Below are 19,050 nucleotides of genomic sequence, written 5' to 3' on the forward strand. Positions count from 1 at the left end.
GTCTTGGTTAAGCATCTTGCTCAGGTCATGATCCAGGGTATGAGGATCCAGCCCCGTATCCATCTCTCTGCTCAGCGGGGAGCCTGCTTCTCCCACTCCCTCTGATTGTGCTCTCTCGCTCTTTCTCCCTCTCAAATATATAAAATCTTTAAAAAAATAATTAGGTCAATCATCACAGCAGAAGTAATAATATTAATTATAATAATAATACGAAAATGGAACATACCGTTCAAAAGACAGCCTACCCAGGATAGAAGGAAAATATCCATGAGCATAAAAATTGTTTCTATGAGTGCTTTGTACTGTAGATAAACATAGTACAAGTACATATTCAATAAAAGAACCCAGTTTGCAGATTATGAAACACAGATTGAAATGAAAAAGCAGATTGCAAAGCTATCTCATTTTGTATTTTGGCAAGTAAGTTTGAAATTGAGACATAATGCCAGTAAATAGCTAATAAATAAATTAGAATAAAAATATCCGACAGAACATAGGTGACTCAAATTTCTGGCATGGTAGAAAGTATAGATATATTCAAGAAAAAAAACAGATTTTTTAGAGAGAAGATGATAGATATGAAGGAAAAAGAAAAGTCAATATAAGCATAATTCATTCTCTTATTTATTCCAAAAATAGTTGTTGGACATTATGTTTCATGAGACTTAAAAGAACCTCTGCATACTTCATTAAATAAAATTTTGTTTTCTTACTCTTAATGATTATATTTACAACATAATTTATTTCTACTCATTTTTTTAGTACAGTTCAGACAGCTGACATCCTAATGTTGCAGAATTTCTTTTCCTTTGGTGCCCACGGTTCTTGGTCACACCACTTCAAAGAGTGAGGAGGTAGACCCGACAAAGAGTGGTGGGCAGCAAAGCAAAGTTTATTGAGCCATTATTCAAAGCTCCCAAGGAGGAGGGAGGGGACCCAAGAGGGTTGCTATTGGTGATTCTAAGTCTAGGGGTTTTTATGGGCTTGTTGGTGGGCTTTTTAAATCTGATTAATCCTCCATGAGTCTACTGCCAAATCAGGTTTTTGTCTTCTATCTATCATGTGGGAAAGGGTGGAGGGTTCCTTCCCGGGTGGTGTAAAATACTTTAAAGGGTTCTTTTTTTTTTTTTTTAAGATTTTGTTTATTTATTTGACAGACAGAGATCACAAGTAGGCAGAGAGGCATACAGAGAGAGAGGGGGAAGCAGCTCCCCGCTGAGCAGAGAGCCCGATGCGGGGCTCGATCCCAGGACCCTGAGATCATGATCTGAGCGAAAGGCAGAGGCTTTAACCCACTGAGCCACCCAGGTGCCCCGGTGTAAAATACTTTAAAGGGTGGTTTCCCCTTCAGGTGGGGCCCCTTGTCCCTGCCTGCCTTTCTTCCAACTATCCTTCATCACTAATAACAATTTTGTCAGCAGTATTATGGAAAAATTATTGAGTTCCAAACAATTTATTTGTGAGCACACAAATACACTGGGAGTTTTCCAGAATGCAATTCTACTAGAGGTAAAGGATTTGGAAATGTTTATTTTATGCATTCATTCATTCATTCCTCTGTAAGGAGGAGAAAGATTTCGCTGATCTTTTCCATTGTTCTGTGTCCCTGGGCCATAAATAGTACTCAGCATACAGTAGGTTCTCTGTAAATGTTTGTCAAATTCACCATCCATTCATTCAACAAGAACTTATTGATCACCATAGGTGGTTTCTGTTAGATGCTGAAGAAGCAAAGATAAGGAAGTCTTGTTCTTGTCTTTGAGGAGCTGAAGGTATACTGGAAGAAACACATACCCTGCAGTGATTAAAAATAAGTCGAAATAAACATATAAAGGAGAGTAATTTATATAGTGGGCACTGGGGCTAGGTGAATTTTACAGGGAAACAGATGTTAAGAGAAGGATGTAATAATATACAAGAAAAGAGAGGGGGCTCCTGGATGGCTCATTTGGAAAAGCATGTGACTCTTGACCTTGAGATTGTGATCTTGAGCCCCATGTAGGGCATAAAGATTGCTAAAAACAAAACAAAAACCCTATTTTTTTAAAAAAGATTTTATTTATTTATTTGACAGAGAGAGACACAGCGAGAGAGGGAACACAAGCAGGAGGAGTGAGAGAGGAAGAAGCAGGCTTTCTGCCGAGCAGCGAGCCCCATGCAGGGCTCCAACCCAGGACCTAGGGATCATGTGAGCCGAAGGCAGACACTTGATGACTGAACTACCCAGGCACCCCCCCCCCCCCGCAAAAACCTTTAAAAAATATATATGAAAGGAGAGGACATATTTGGAAGAGAAAACATGTCTTGTGATTCTGAAATCTGTCCTATTCAAATTGCTCATACCTGACAAAGATGAATTTGAAAGTATATTTTTCTTATGTTTGAATATTTGACTCCATGGTACCTGCTGAAGATGCATTAATAAATCGATTGCTTTGTTTTAATCAGCTGCCTATAGGACCAATCTTCTTTAGATATCTACTACTTTCAACTCCTATTGAAATATTTTATTTTAAAGTAAAATCTTCAGAAGATCATAGATTTATGTGTGGATTTCTGTGTCAGGTGACTTCATGTACTGATGCTATACACACACACACACACACACCTTGAGCAACTGAAAGTGATTTCAAACTTAACAACAAATTTCTCTGATTATCATAGCTTGAAGGGGAGCAGAATATGTGACCCCCAAATATGCCACTTTGGGATGTAGATTATTTTGATTGAAGACAATCAAATCAAGACCCAGTGACTTAAGAAAGGCTTTATCTCTCTCTCAGCTAAATAATTTAGATATGGGGTCTGGCTCAGAGAAAGCTATAACTGGAGATATCTTTTATCTGAATGACTTATCTCTATGTCAGGACAAGCACCTAATTACCAAACATATGCTCTTCTTATCATCCTCTGAATCACCCTTCTCCCATTTGAAGCCCCAGGCTCCTATCTCATTTCTTTGCTTAGGATGGCATATAAACCTCATTGTCTGACTTGTCCTTGGGTCTTTTGTGCTTATGGGGCTCCCAGAGGTATATGTAGTTAGTGTTTCTCTTGTTAATGTTTTATATCCATTTACCGTCCAAAGAATCTAGGAGGGTAAAGGAAAATTTTTCCTCCCCAACAGAATTTTAAAAAATCAGTCTATTTGGTGTTAAATGTAACATGCCCATGGTTCCTTAGCAAGTGGATAACTGAAGACTTAAAATCAGATACAAGAAAAAGTTACAGGGGCGCCCGGTTGGCTCAGTCGGTTAAGTGGCTGCCTTTGGCTCGGGTCATGGTTTCAGGGTCCTGGGATCGAGTCCCGCATTTGGCTGCCTGCTCAGTGTGCAGCCCTTTTCTCCCTCTCCCTCTCCTTCTCCCCCTGCTCCTGCTCGCTTGTGCTCTCTCTCCAATAAATAAAATATTTAATAAAATAAAATAGAAAAAGTTACAATGGAGGCAAAGTTTTCAATTAACTTTAAATGTCTGAATCAGAGGGGATGAAATTTCTGACCACTCTAGAGTCTTTCAAAAGCATAAACTCATCCATTTATTCCAAATGCATTTACTTCCACCTCTTGCTGTTGGATGCTGGAGCTACAAAGATAAATGGACACAGAGCCTGCCCCTGAAAAGATGCACTGTTTGGTGAGGAGAGATGGGCTCGATACGATTCAATATAGCTACAGTGCCAGAAAAGAGAGAGTCAGGAGACAGCTCAGAGGAGTCAGAAAATGCCTCTCAAGGAGCTGATTTTAGAATTATTTGAAGGATGATTTCTTCATCCAGTGAGGGGGGATGGAGTACTTCATCCAGTGAGAGGGTAAGAGCCTATGGGAAGACACAAAAGTGGTAGGCTTGTTTGGGGAACTGCTGGTTGATGCTAGGCTTGAGAAGCTAGAAGTCAATAGGACTAGTACAGATTTAGGGAGCATCAACATGTTAAGTGTGTGGGAATTGACAGAGGGAGGTAAAGAGGAAAAGGAGTTTAGGAAAGTTCTAAGAGGAAAATGTAGCAGTAGCTACTATAGTACCATATGCCAGGCCCAGTTTAAAGGACTTTATATACAATCACAGTTAAATACATATCATCATATGTAATCTCTTGAACAAAAGGATAAACAGACGCACTGAATAAGTAACATGCCCATCCTGAAGTTAGCAAGTGGATAACCAGGCTTGCTTATCTAATTCTGGTTCCCTTGGCTTAACCACTAGGCTATTATTGTCTCCCCAGTTGTAGATAGAACTATCAGTTTTAGGTGATGACTGAAATCAGGCTTGGTAGAAGGAACCCTGGGAATAATAATGCAAATGGAGAATTTGTGAAAACAAAGTAATATTTCCAGACTTTATTGTCAAATTATTTTTGGTGCCATTCAGTAAGTGAAGGATTGGATTTCACTGGCTTAGTCATCTGGACATCTGTAACCCACATCAAAACCAGGACGGTTCAAGAAGTAATTCGAGTTTTCTGGCACTCTTGCCTCAACAATCTAGGATCTAGGGCACTGTTCTAAGATGGTCCTCATTTTTTGTTCTAAGGATTTCTTTTTAATGAACCAATAGGATGTGTGTGTGTGTGTGTGTGTGTGTGTGTGTGTGTTTTGGTGGAGGATTATGTTTGGCCACGCTGCCGATCTTGGACAGCAGGTGATTACTGATCACTAGTGTTTTCTGGGCGAGACAGTTGCAGTGACCCCCTCCTCTCCTCCCCCGCCCCCCTCCTCCCTGAGTCTGGAAAGGTGCAGGATCCGCTAAACCGTGCATTGCACAGCGGCGGCCGGAGCAGACGCGGGATGGTCGCGTGTCCCCAGCAGAGCAGAGGGGGGCAGCCAGAGAGCCTGGGGAAGGTACGGGCAGAAAATCTGGGCGCGTAGCGGCGTCTAGAAAGAGAAGGTCAGCTGGGCGGTGGAGGCAGTTGCCCAGTGCAGGTGTGGAAGGAGCTGCCTCAGGCCCACCCTTTGCAGCGGAGGGGGTGGGGACCAGGCCGGGGAGCCGAACGGAGGACCAGGAGACTGCGGACGGGGCGCGCTCCCCTTGCATTCTCTCGCTCTCGTTCCCTAGGCCTCAGAGAACGGCCCTCGCCCCGGGGCCCAGTGTGCCGGCGCCAGTACGCAGCGCCCGCGGCGGTCGCTGCTGCGGGGGGCCGGACGGCCGCCAGGGGGCGGGAGCGGCGCCGCAAACAATGGCCGCGCTCGGCCGCCGGCGGGCCGGAGGAGGAACGGAGCTAGGGTCGGCGCGGGGCGCGCGGCCCGGGTCCGCGGAGGGCCGGGAGCGCGCGCGCGCGCCGGGCTGACTGGGGCGCGGGAGCGGCTGCGCAGGCGGGGGCGCGCGGCGCGAGCTCGGGAGGGCGCGGCGGGAGCGCAGGGAAGGCGGGCGGAGGCGGGGGGCGGGGAGCCCGAGGGGTGGAAGCCGGCGGCGGCGGCGGCGGCGGCCGAGCGGGGTCAGTTCTCTGTAGTGCTTGCCAATGTTGGAGCCGTCTGCAAAGTGTCCCTGGCAAGAAGGTAAATACCCTCGTTGGGGGCGTCGGGGAGGCCTCGACTTCCGCCCCGCTGGCGGAGGAGACAGAGGGCGCTGGGGAGTCTTGCAGGTCCGCTGAGCGCGGCGAACCCCGAGAAGAGCGGCCCCTTAGCGGCCTCCCCTCCCCCGCGCTTTCCCTCCCTCCTCGGGCTCTCTCCTGGCGGGAGGGGGAGGGGAGGATGACGGTGGGGGTGCTGAGGAGCCGGGGACGGGGCGAATGAATTTGGGGGGAGGGGGCGTGTGTGGAGGGGTGGGACGACACAGGTGTCCGGAGGGGAGGAGCCGGGAGGAAGGCTTGGAGGCCGGCGTAAATGGAATCCCGGGATTGGGGGGGTGGGGGAGACAGGCATCCGACGGAGGACGCTGGAAGGTGGGATTTTGGGGGCCCCGGTGGGAACAGCCCGAAGAGGGGACGGTGGGTGAAGCGGCGGTGTGGGAGGGAGGGAGGGAGGGAGGGGGAGGGCCCGAAGGTGGGTCCCCGCGGAGGGGAGGGGAGGGAAGGGGAAGAGATGGAGCCGAGGCCCTTGGAGGGTCTGCGGGAAATGGCCCTGGGGGCGCGGGAGGAGCGGCGGGCCAGGGGAGCGCCGGGGGGTGGTGCTGGTGGCTATTTCTGTGGAATGGGCAAGTGGTGAAGACGTAACACGCCGAAATGGGGAAGGTAGGTGGGGCCGAGGGGACAAAATATATCCTATGACAGGCAAGTTCTGCTGTGGCTCGTAGGAACTACTACCGTGATGGCTCGGCTTAAAGGGGTAGTTGGCAGTTAGTGACCTTGCCGAGGTGAAGGGAGTTGGGAGGAGAGACGAAGATCAGTTACAGAATCCGCTGTGTGAGGGCAGCGCCTCCAGTCCCTCCCGGGGAGAGCCGGGATTGTGGTGAGGGGAGTGTTCTGCAGAGGCAATCGAGGAGACGCTCAACTGGGATTCTTAGGGAGGGGGGGCGGGGATAATGGCTTCGGGGGTTCTGGAAGTTCCAGGAAATATGTGCAGAATTTTGCATTTGTGAACAATTTTCTGGGGAAGGGGTCTGTACTCGGCGTGACCCGCCACCTCCCTCCCCCAGAAGGTTAAGAACTACTACTGGTGTAGAGATGGGCCGTTCAATTAAGGGAATGTACGAAAGGATTTTAAAGTGGGTGGTTCCTGCAGAAACGATAGAGATGATCCTTTAAAGGTATATTACTGTTAGCTGAAAACCCATATTTTTAATGTTTAATTTCACAATTTTGGTGAACTTTTGCTGACCATTGCTTCTCTTCTGATGCATCCTTACATTTTAAGAAACCGTGGTGAACACTTGAATTCAAAATTGTGATGGGAAGGCAGGATAATAGTAACCTTGTAGGAGAGAAGATTGCAACATTTCTCCGGAAGGGTATTTCTTTCCTAGTCCTTTCTGAAGATGATTCAATTATATTGTTGTGAATTGAACTGCAGTGGGGGAAAAAAAATCTTGGTTAATGAAACAATCAAAACTCAGACACCCTGCATTCTCAGTTGTTTTGTAATATGGCAAGTGTTAATTTTTTAGTTTGTTTATATTTTACTGCAAACCAGAGATCTCATATATCACTTGAATTGTAGATTTGCTGCATTTTGCAGTAGGCCTGTATTAACTTTGTGAGGCATTTATACCAAACTATGTGGTGTGTCTACTGGGTTTTTTTTTCCCCCTTCTGTGATGTCAGTTCAAGTCACCATTGCCACATTTCATTACATAGCAGTGTAGTTTGAAATTTATTCCCAAGTGATTATTAGTTGATAGTATATAGTGCATATTTCCTAGCAAATCACTGAATTTTACCCCAGAAATCCAGTTTGTATGTGTAAAAATGTTGTATAATCAGAATATGTATTGGTAACTACAAATAGAATGGCATATAATTTTTAAGTTTTGACTTTTTATTTGGAAATAATTTCAAGCTTATAGAATAGTAGCAAGAATAAGAATAATACAAAGAAACTCCTGTAATCTTTACTCAGATTCACCTGTTAACCATTTTACCCACTTATCACTAGATCTTTGTCAGTCACATGTACATAGTATTTTTTTCCTGGACCACTTGAGGGTAAGTTACATTATTATGTCTCTTTATTCTATTTTTTTTTTTTAAGATTTTATTTATTTATTTGACAGACAGAGATCACAAGCAGGCAGAGAGGCAGGCAGAGAGAGAGAGGAGGAAGCAGGCTCCCTGCTGAGCAGAGAGCTGGATGCGGGACTCGATCCCAGGACCCTGAGATCATGACCTGAGCCGAAGGCAGCGGCTTAACCCACTGAGCCACCCAGGCTCCCCTATGTCTCTTTATTTTTAATCAGCATGGAAAGCCATATACATTTTATATTTTAGTTTACTTGGCTTGCCTGGAATGAAGTTCTAGGAAAGAGTGGGTTGGTTTGGTTTTCAGCAAAGAATATAAAAAATATCTAAGATGATCATCAAATTTTTAGTGTATCAACAATAAAGTGAGCTGAGTGATTTTTCTGTTTGGGATCAGATTCTGGAAGATATAATTGGTTAATATGTTGGGTTTTTTTCTTTGTAGTTCTTTACTATTATGCTCTCCTTTTATTCACTTTGAGTTCTGGGTGTCATGTGTACAGATAGTAAAGAGAGAAAAATCTAGATACTGCAAAATTGAATTGTGTTAATATTAGAATAGTTGGAGGCATGTGTAGTATGATCAAATTATGTGTATTGTGTATCAAATTAGATGTATTTGTGCCTCCTATAGGTGCTCAAGAAAATATAAATGCGTGTCTAGAATCCATAATAGTTATAATTTATATTTATGTATATATAACCATTTGATTTTAAATAAATCCCCAGAGTTCTATATAGGAGGCTTATCTTTACGTTGTCCTAGAGGTCAAGACCTTTGTGACAGGAAAATTTTTAAGAAGTGAAGTCTTTATGAATTTAATGTATAATAAAGAGATGATTACTTCAACCAGACCATACTAGGTTTTAATCCTAGCAGTGGAGTATGGGAATGTAATGCAACTAATAGAAAAGTGGAGATAACACCTACATCCCAAGGTGATGAGTATTAAATGAATTAATGTAAGAATGGCAAAATATAGGATGTTATATATAACATTAGCGTCTGATAAATGTTAAGTTTTCTTTTTTTCTTGGCTGGTGGTGAGATTTCTATATGCTTAGAATCTTTCATAGGCTCTTAGGAGATAATTAAAATTTATACTAAATTATTTTGATTTCTTATGTAAAAGTTTTTCGAGTCATACTTTTAAAAGGAAATGAGAATTTAAAAAAGCAACTTTTAAAAAAAGATTATTTATTTATTTATTTGACGCAGAGAGAGAGAGAGATCACAAGTATGCAGAGAGGTAGGCAGAGAAAGGGGGGTGGGGAAGCAGGCTCCCTGCTGAGCAGAGAGCCTTATGCGGGGCTCGATCCCAGGACCCTGAGACCATGACCTGAGCCAAAGGCAGAGGCTTAACCCACTGAGCCACCCAGGTGCCCCCCAAAATCCATTTTTTAATGCTTTTTAAGGACCCCATGGATTTTTTAGAGTAAGAATTTTTAAGCTGATATTTAGTTTTATGGTATTTTGGAGCCTAAGAATGGTGGTAGTAAATGTTTTTGATTTTTAAAGATTTTTTTTTTTTATTTTTATTTATTTGACAGAGAGAGATCACAAGTAGGCAGAGAGGCAGGCAGAGAGAGAGAGAGAGGAGGAAGCAGGCTCCCTGCTGAGCAGAGAGCCCGATGCGGGACTCGATCCCAGGACCCTGAGATCATGACCTGAGCCGAAGGCAGCGGCTTAACCCACTGAGCCACCCAGGCGCCCTGTTTTTGATTTTTATATTGTCAAACAAGACATTTAAGTGAGGATTACCTGTCAGTTGTGGGATGGGTGCTGATATAAAAATTTATAGATAAATTAATAATGCCAATTTATGAAGCAGTGTTTAATTGTTGAGGATTTTATAGATTGAATTTTGTACAGCTTTCAACTTACCACCTGAGCAAAATGTAATAATAAATGCAGCAAATTATGTTAGCAGTACATTTTAGATACACGTTGGACCTCCAGTTCTTCATGAGCAACAAATATGTTACAGTTAGTAGTGCCCTCTCTCCATAAACTGCCCTGCCTGTTTTCATTTAGTAGCTTAGAATCTGGAACTGCCTGTCCTAATGTGCCTGACTGGATATCACTGTAGGGCATTTTTCAGACATGTGAATAGGTTTCTCTAAAAGTACTTAGCTGTAATTGGAATGAACTATAGCTGGAAACTTTTTTGACAGAAGAAGGAGAGGTGGATTTTATGATATCATTGGCAGTATAAAACTGTTCTGCATTTTATTGATATTTTATCAAGTTGTTTTAAATTTAGGACAGTAGATCTGGCATGTCTGTAAAGGAGAAAGGAGGTGTTAAAGACATGCTACTTGGCATTCTGAATTGTCCATAGTGTGGTTGCAAATTATAATTTTTGTATTGATGTAAATGTAATAAAATTTGTTGGTAAAAAAGGAGGAACTTCAGAAGATTGTCCAGTTACCTCACAGAGTGCTATTATAGACATTCTTTCATGTTTTAATTTATACAGATCTTTATAATTGTAAAAGAGATGCTTACAGAATACTTAAAGTTGTATGGTCAATTTTAAGCAAATAGGTGCTTTTATTTTTATTTCTTCTTACAACTACCTTTTGTATACTGGAAGATTAGAACTTTAAAAAATGTACTCTTGTATCTTACTGTGCTTACTTCTTGGAATCAGCCACTAGTGTTACAGATTCTGATATTAAAGAACACCTGTATATTTATTGCAGTGTTACTTAAAATGGCCAAATTATGGAAGCAATCTAAGGGTCTATCAACAGATGAATGGATAAAGAAGATGTGGTATATTTATACAGTGGACTATTATTCAACCATGAACAAAATCTTGCCATTTGTAATAACATGGATGAATCTAGAGAATACAGTGCTAAGTGAAATAAGCCAGTCAGAGAAAGACAGATACTGTATGATTTCACTCATACGTGGAATTTAAGAACCAAAACAGTTGAACAAAGGAAGAAAAAAGAGACAAACCAAAAAACAGACTCTTACCTGTAGAAAACAAGGGGGTGGGTGGATGAAATAGTGAAGAGGATTAAGAGAACACTTATGAGCACTGAGTGATGTATAGAATTGCTGGACTACTGTATTGTATGCCTGAAACTAATATAATGCTGTATGTTACTTACATTGGAATTAAACCCAAAAAACTCTAAAGTTGAAGAAACACAAGTCTGTAGATAAGCATTTGTTATATTTAGAGGCTTACATTAATTGATACAAAATAGGACTTTTCAGATTTTGTGAGTGCTTACTAAATAATGTTAAATTCTAGAAAGTAAGGGATACTAAGTCACTGAGATGCTTTTAGTGGTTTATTCACATTTTAACTTCCAAATGAATGTTTTTCAGTTAAAAAAATGAATATTGGTTGAGTATGTATTTTTAGTTATAGCTAGTATATTTTAGTACCATTTGACTACTCCTACACTTTAGTGATTTCATCTTTTGAGTAAAATGTAAATGTTTAAGTTTCATAATTTATCATTTACAAGTTCTAATGTAACTCATTTGCTTATGTTAAATAGGGAATTAATTTTTTTGACCCACATAGATATGTTAATTAATGCCTAAAGCACCATAGGATTATAGAAATTTAGAGTGAATGGGAATGTCTTATTTATTGTTGTATAACAAACTATCCCAGAAAGTAAAGGCTTAAACATTTATTATCTCAGTTTCTGTGGGTTAGAAATACGGGTGCAGCTTATCTGGTGCTTGTGGATCAAGGTCTTTTTTGGGTTTGCAGTAAGCTATTACTGGGACTGTGTTCTCATCTGAGAGTTTGACTGGGGGAAGATTTGCTTCCAAGCTCAATCATACAGCTCTTGGCAAGATTCATTTGCTTGGGGGTATTGGATTGAAGGACTCACTTTCTTTTGGGCTATTGGCCAAAGGCCACTCTTAGCCATGTGGGCCTGTCCAAAGGGCACCACACAATATGGCAGCTAGTTTCCTTCAGAGCAAACAGGGGAGAGAATGAGAGCATGAAACACCCAAGATGGAAGTTGTGATCTTTCTGAAACCCAGTATTGTGAATGGTATCTCATTATTTCTGTTGTATTCTATTTGCTAGAGGCTGCCTCCCACAATGATCTTAGTTTACTTTTCACAGACTTATTAAGAAAGAAAGAAAGAGGACTCAAAGACACACAGAGTAATTTACCAAGGCTCAAAAGGTAATCTCCTGAAGAGCTTGGACTAAGATTCAAATTAAGTGATCCTCAGGCCTTGTGCCATTTCTATAGCATATGATTCTTTTGCAAAATATAAAATTGTTACAGATGGTGATATAAATATATATATATATTTCTGTTATAAGATATAGGACATATTTCATATAATATATAATATATTCACATATAATTTTATATAAAATATTTAATATATAAAACCTATAAAATACAAATAAAATATAAATAAAACAAATATATAAAAAATGAAATATATATAATATAAATATATAATATAATAAAATATAAATAAAAAAGAAAATATATAAAATGAAATATATAAATATATTTTATATTTTATATTATAATATATAAAATACAAATATGAGTATAAAATAATATAAATAAAAAATATAAAATATATATGGAAAAGTTTCCAGTTCATTTTTAATTGATTCATTTGTCATCTTGAGAAAGTGGTAGCCATATGTGTATATGTATGTGAATCTCTGTGTGTGTGTATGTGTCTGTGTATTAAGAATCTCTGCTTCTAATAGAAAGTTTAATATTAAAGTTTCATAGCATAAAATTTTCTACCCAAGTGGTTGGATTTAGCTCTTTTGCTGCCTATCGAGACTGTGGTGTTGCTATTTAGATAATTTTTGGGGGGAATCTATACATAATTTATTTTTCTTTATCTTATTTTTTTTAGTAGGCTCTGTGTCCAGTGTGGAGCTTGACTCACAATCCCAAGATTGAGAGTTGCATGCTTTACTGACTATGCCAGCCAGGCACCCACATAAAATATTTTATTTATTTATTTACTTACTTATATATATTTTTTAAGATTTTATTTATTTATTGGACACACAGAGAGAGATCATAAGTAGGCAGAGAGGCAGGCAGAAAGAGAGAAAGGAGGAAGCAGGCCCCCTGCTGAGCAGAGCCTGATGTGGGGCTCAATCCCAGGACCCTGAGATCATGAGCTGAAGGCAGAGGCTTAACCCACTGAGCCACCCAGGCGCCGCTATTTACTTACTTTTTTTTTTTTTTAAAGATTTTTTTCTTTATTTTTCTGACAGAGATCACAAGTAGGCAAAGAGGCAGGCAGAGAGAGAGGGGGAAGCAGGCTCCCTGCAAAGCAGAGAGCCCAATGCGGGGCTCGATCCCAGGACCCTGGGATCATGACCTGAGCCAAAGGCAGAGGCCTAATCCACTGAGCCACCCAGGCACCCCTTATTTACTTACTTTTTATTTTTATTTTTAATTTTAATTTTTATTTATTATTTTTTTAAAAGATTTTATTTATTTACTTGACAGACAGAGATCACAAGTAGACAGAGAAGCAGGCAGAGAGAGAGAGAGGAGGAACAGGCTTCCCGTGGAGCAGAGAGCCCAATGCGGGCCTCGATCCCAGGACGCTGGGATCATGACCTGAGCGGAAGGCAGAGGCTTTAACCCACTGAGCCACCCAGGCGCCCCCCCAACTTTCAATCTAAGGACATAGGCAGATTGAAAGCAAAGGATGGAAAAACATATAACTTGTAAACAACATAAGAAGATGCTATATTAATATACCAATATCAGAAAATTAAGGATTAGAGATAATTCTGCCTTTGGCTCAGGTCATGATCCCAGGGTCTTGCGATCAAGCCCCACATCAGGCTCCCTGCTCAGCGGGAAGCCTGCTTCCTCCTTGTTCTCTGCCTGCCTCTCTGCCTACTGTGATCTCTGCCTGTCAAATAAATGAATAAAATCTTAAAAAAAAAAAAAAAGAATCCATGATTTATTTGTTCATTTATAGATTTGGGTTTTCTCCCTTTATTTGGTATCTGTTTTTAAATTAAGTGTAGAGGAGATTTACCACGTGAAAAGAAATACAGCCATGGTGGGGAGATCTGAACTAGAAGGAAACAAATCCAAATATACCAATGGGATGTATCAGGACAGTGATTTCTTTTTCTGAAAATTTTATGTGAAATTTTTTATGTGTGCTCTTTTTATAGTGATGATAAACAAAACCACAAACAGGAATAAAATCCAGCTGGGTAATCTTAACTATGTACTCTTCCATACCACCTAGAGGAGTTATGTGTAGGCTTAATTTAGCTTATAGAGTTTGGAAACAAAACTGTTTAAAACCTTACTAGAGAAAGGGAACTGTATATTAAATATTAATCTGAAATTTTTAGATTATTTTTAATAGCTTCACTTTCACTAGAATTGTCTTAGAATTGTAAAACCAGAAGAGACATTCTTCAACCTAGATCTGCACTGTCCACTCTGATAGCCAGTAGTCTCATAGGGTTATTTAAATTTAAATTAACATTAAAGAAAAGTTTTAAAAAATGTAAAGATTTACTTTCTTGGTTGCATTAGCCACATTTCAGATGTTGAATAGCCCTTTGTGGCTAGTGGCTACCGGATTAAACAGTGCAAATAGAAAACACGTTTATCATCATAGAAGTTCTGTGTTGATCTAGGTCTACTCCGTTTTATATTTGACTTTGATCAACATGTATTTAAAGTGCTAATCATTGAGATCACCAACTAAGTTGAACTTTATTTCTTCATTTTCATTTTCCAGTTTTTGGAGCCGTGAGGGATACAGCAGTTTGGTCAATATTGTTTTAACATGCTTCAAATAAATCAGGTGAGTTTGTGTTAAGGCATGTCCTACTTAATATGGTACTTGGGCCATACATTGTGGAACATGTTAACCCAGCTTTTCTGTAACCATGTTGCTGACCACTGCTTAACAGAGCGATTACATATTATATATTCATTCCAGGAGACTGTGCAGGACAGGTTGTTTAAGGATTATAGTAATAGTTCTGAAAGTTGTTAACTTTTGAGTATGCAGAGAGCACAAGGTATGTCTGGTCTTTTTGATGTTACATCCCTCCAGGACTTGGTGTATTCAGCATGTTTACAGTTGTAATCTAGTTTCAGTAGGTGGCAGTTTTGCAGACCGAAAGAATTTCTAGTGACAAATCTTGTGAAGCAGTTATATCAGTGTGTTAAAAGAAGTTTCTTTTCTAGGGCACTGGAAAAGGTTAGAAGGAAGTGCCTTGCTAAATAAACTTTAGCATACAATGTCTTAGACTCACTGAAAAAAGTATTTTCCTTAGGTCATACTGTTTCTCCAAGAACTTTATGTATTTAATCTTATCCTTTCTGGACAAATAGGGCATTGTATTATAATATTAGAAAATACTTTGTTTTATTTCAGATTTTATAAATTGAGAGAGAAGTAAGTAATGTGATTGTAAGGAGTAATGACTCTTGTGTGTGCATGATTTGAGGAAGTAATACACGCCTGGCCCTACCTGTTCAGTTCACCTTGCCTACGTAGTACACTCTAGTGACTGTGCATCATACACCATCTCTAAACCAATGACTCCTAAGTTCATACTTAGTCTGTGTTCTAGACCCATGTAGCAGTTCCCAACTGATCTCTTAACTTGGGTGTCTTTATACATCTCAGAATTAACAGGGTCCCAGGAAACAGTCTAAATGCTTCCAATCTAAATATTTCAGTTTCTGGATTGGCAAAGTCATTCTAGCTGTAGGGTCTTTGCATAGATTACCTCTGCCTGGGCCTCTTTTTCCCTCTCCTGTGTTTGGCTCACTTGACTCCCAGTCCTACTATTTGCTCTCATAGTACCCTGCCCTTAATGACATTCTGACATTTCCAGTTATATTCAACTGTGTAATTGTTTACTTAACATCTCTGTTCCTTATTAGACCATGTGCTCCATAAAGGTAGTGACTTTGTTTTTTAATCTCCCCAGGTCCTAGAATAGTTCTGGTTGTGTATGGTTTTTTATATATTTGCTGAGTAAGTGGATGGATGGTGCTAAGGTTGTCACTAAAGCAAGGAGATCTCCATTCTTTTCAACAATAATCACACAATTGTGTTGTCAGTTTAGGTATCATATGCTTGCTTTATCAGATGCTATTAACATAAAATCTCTTTCTTATGCAAAGTTGTTCTTTGATTTTCTCCCTGTACTAGAAAATTTTCTTGTGCAATAAATACTACTTTCATCAAAGATATTACAAATGTAGTTTAAAGGAATCTTAAAGCTGTGCTATGCTTAGTGCTTTTTGTACTTTCATAGTTGTAGTCAAATCCCATTGGATCCGTTGAGGGAGCTTTATGAGATGTGACTTGCAAACTGTGTTGTAGGTTTGTGTTGATGCTAAATGTATGGATAACCTGCTGTTAATTATACAGGTGCAATCAGAATAATTTGTTTCATATTCTACCATAGAGAGGTGGAAAGAATATTCATTTTATGCCATCAGCATCATTGAAAATTATAGATTAGTCCTAATGAAGAGTTACTGTCTGTGCTAGTCCTAATGAAGAGTTACTGTCTGTGCTACTGGTCATGTTGAATGAGGCCTTACAAACAATTTTAGGCAGCATAGGGCCTAAACTATGTGTGTGCAGGGCCACACATAGTTCCCTGTGCTTTGGCTAGAAATTGTACACTGTGCTTACAGGTATATATGCTTGGCTTGTAACATACATGTTACTCACCTCAGGATTCCATCTTATTATCAACTAAGTTTTATCCCCCGAGATGTTCAAGTCTGAGGGGAAAGATTAATCTATTTTGGAATAGAAGTTCTAGAGACTTTCTCTTCAGCCAAACTTAAAGTCGCATTGAATTCTTAAACTTAGGAATGATTGATGTTTTATCATTTTTGTGATGACTGCTTTCCCATTAGAGTGTAGGCTTTCAAGATAAATGTGAAAAGGCATTAAAAGGTGATTGAAGATGACACTTACCTTAAAGCAGTTGAGGTTTTTACTGTGTGATTTTTAACACTGTCATTTGGATTAGTACTATATTTTTGAGAGGTCTTTTTGTTTGTTGTTTTAAGATGCCTAAATAGTACTAATAGAGTCTTCCATGTGTATTCCCAGAACTACTTAAAAACAAGGCTGTTGAAATATTTTACTTGCTATTAATTCTGTCTGACATGATTATTATCAGGGAACATGGAAATGTTTCATGTTCTATTAATAGAAATGGCACTTCTACCTTTAAATTGTACTTTTCATTTTTACTTTAGCTTTTTAAAAATGTGTGCTGTCCATGTGCTACTCATGTAGAAAAATTAAGTAGTAGAGATAAGGAAAAAAAATCAGAAATAATTCCATTGTTCTTTTACAGAGATAATCACTGCTAACATTTTGGGGTGTATACTTTTAGATATTTTTTTCTATGCAGTTATATTTTTATGTGAATATATGTTACTTTAAAGAATTGGGATTATATAATATTCTGAAGTGACTTAATGATAATTTGTAGTTTGGAATTACTAAAATTTGTTTAATCAAACCCTTATTATTGCACAGATTTTATATTATAGTTAGTGCCACAGTAATTTTTTTCTTTTTTTTTTTTACATATAACTATGTTCCTTTGTCCATTATTTTCTTATAAGTAATTATTAGAAATGGAAGCACTGGTCAAATGGGTATGCAAATTTTAAAGATATTTGATGCTAAAATACCAAAAATATAAAATTATATCTATTAGAATAATTCTATTAGACAAATCTTCAGTATTTCAAAATGATATTTTAATTTGCTTTTTATGATTTGCTTCTCTTTGTTGTTCTTTTGTGTTTTGTCTTTTTGTGAATTGTTTACATGTGTTTACTGGTAACTTTTCCTTTTTATTTGTAAATAAAATTTTTTGGATTATACCCCCTTGACAGTTTTCTGAGCTAGTATTTATAATCATTATATTTTGCATTCATTATTCAACAAATAACTAGTGGGAACCTATGTTTCCAGGGTACTATATTAAGTAGGAGCTTGGTATATTGTGGACCTTTCTCCCTGGTGATTAATTTAAACTTCCAGGGAAAGGAAATCCATTTTAACATTAAGCAGTAGCAAACATAAGTTAAGAAGGCATGTGTGCCATGGAATAATATCTTTAAATGAATGACTGAAATAAGACAAAGTTTTTGGGATTCGTTGATGAGGCAGACCTGACAGGGCATGTGTTCTACCTGGTTTAAGGGGAAGTCTGTATTAGGCAGCTGTAGCATTGGGAGAGACCAGCAGGAGGGGATTAACAGACGTTTCAGTAGTCTGATGGTTTCTTTGAAAGAGTATTTGTTGGGAACGTGGGAGCTAAGAGAAATCTTTAAGACCTGACTCAAGTGGAATGGGAGGACAGGCAGGACAAAACAGTGTTTCAGTGCCAGAAGGGTAGGAGAACTCTATAGGACAAGAGGGAGCGAGGTGTTATGTAGGAAGAATAATGGTGTATCAAGACATACTGTAAAGCATAAAGCTAGGGTAGGATTATCAAGAAACTAAGACCTAGAATTTAAGAGATAGTTATACCTGTCTCACAGGTTTATTGTGAGGAGTGAATTGAACTAATAACTGAGGCAAAATGCTTAACATTGGCCCTGGCACTATTGCTATTGCTATTGCTATTAGTATTGCTGTTGTTATTGCTGTCTGGCTCTGCAGATTGATGAGAAAGGATGGCAGACACTTAAGTTAATCATTAGAGTAGAGTAGTTGTTGGGGCAATGAAAAGCACTTGGACGTTTTTTCAAGTCCAGGTTTGCCATAAGTACTCTCCTCTTTCTTGCCATAGGCATGAAGAACTCTATTCTTTTCTCTTAAAAGCTGCTGCTACTTACTCTTAGTTATTTTTATCTCCCAAGTCTGGCTGTGGAGTAGAATCTACAATCTGCCAATCTCTCTTGAAGCCATAGGATGCAGTCTATAGTTTGAGGATTTAAAAAGATAACATAAGGAGTTTAAACTATGTAAGAAGGACTTTGGCTTTCTGCTGTGTTGACCTAACAGGATTTTTCCTCTGTGTGGCCTACTTCCAAGATGGCCCTAATGATCCCTGCTTCCTGACATTTATACCATTGTATAATCCTCTCACACATAGCCAATAGAATGTGGTGGAAGTGATGGATCATTTCCAAGGATAGGTTATAAAAGACATTGTGGCTTTTGCTTCTTCTCTGTCCCTTTGGGCTCCCCTCCCCTCTCCACACTCCACCTCTTGCTCATTCAGAGTAGTTAGCTGCCATGTTGTGAATAGCTCCGTAGAGAGACCCATGTGGTGAGAAATTTAGGCCAACAGCTAACAAGGAACTGAGGCCTATAGCCAAGAGTGTGTGACTGAGTCTTCTTGGAAGCAGATTTTCCAGCCCTTGTCAAGTTTTCAGCTGTAAACTCTGGCCTATCAACATCTTGACTGCAACCTCAT

General features: G+C 39.5%; 1 protein-coding gene across 8 annotated transcripts in view; it reads left to right on the plus strand.

Annotated features, from left to right (window-relative positions):
• Positions 1-4,746: 4,746 nt before the first annotated feature.
• The window catches only part of STAU2 (staufen double-stranded RNA binding protein 2), a 317,921-nt gene continuing 303,617 nt past the window's right edge, over positions 4,747-19,050 (plus strand). For 5 of the 8 annotated variants that reach the window (XM_004762346.3, XM_004762352.3, XM_004762348.3 and 2 more), the window contains exons 1-2: positions 5,352-5,492; positions 14,367-14,432. Coding sequence is in view for 3 of the 8 variants with exons in the window: in XM_004762348.3 (XP_004762405.1) it covers positions 14,415-14,432 (18 nt within the window). In the remaining 5 variants the exon portion in view is untranslated. Of the gene's footprint in view, positions 4,839-5,351; positions 5,493-5,853; positions 5,879-14,366; positions 14,433-19,050 lie in introns of those variants that run through there. The other 3 variants (XM_004762350.3, XM_004762351.3, XM_004762353.3) reach the window with 3 other exon arrangements.

Source organism: Mustela putorius, unplaced genomic scaffold (genome assembly GCF_011764305.1).
Source record: "Mustela putorius furo isolate JIRA1106 unplaced genomic scaffold, ASM1176430v1.1 tig00003846_pilon_pilon_pilon, whole genome shotgun sequence".
Lineage (NCBI taxonomy): Eukaryota > Metazoa > Chordata > Mammalia > Carnivora > Mustelidae > Mustela > Mustela putorius.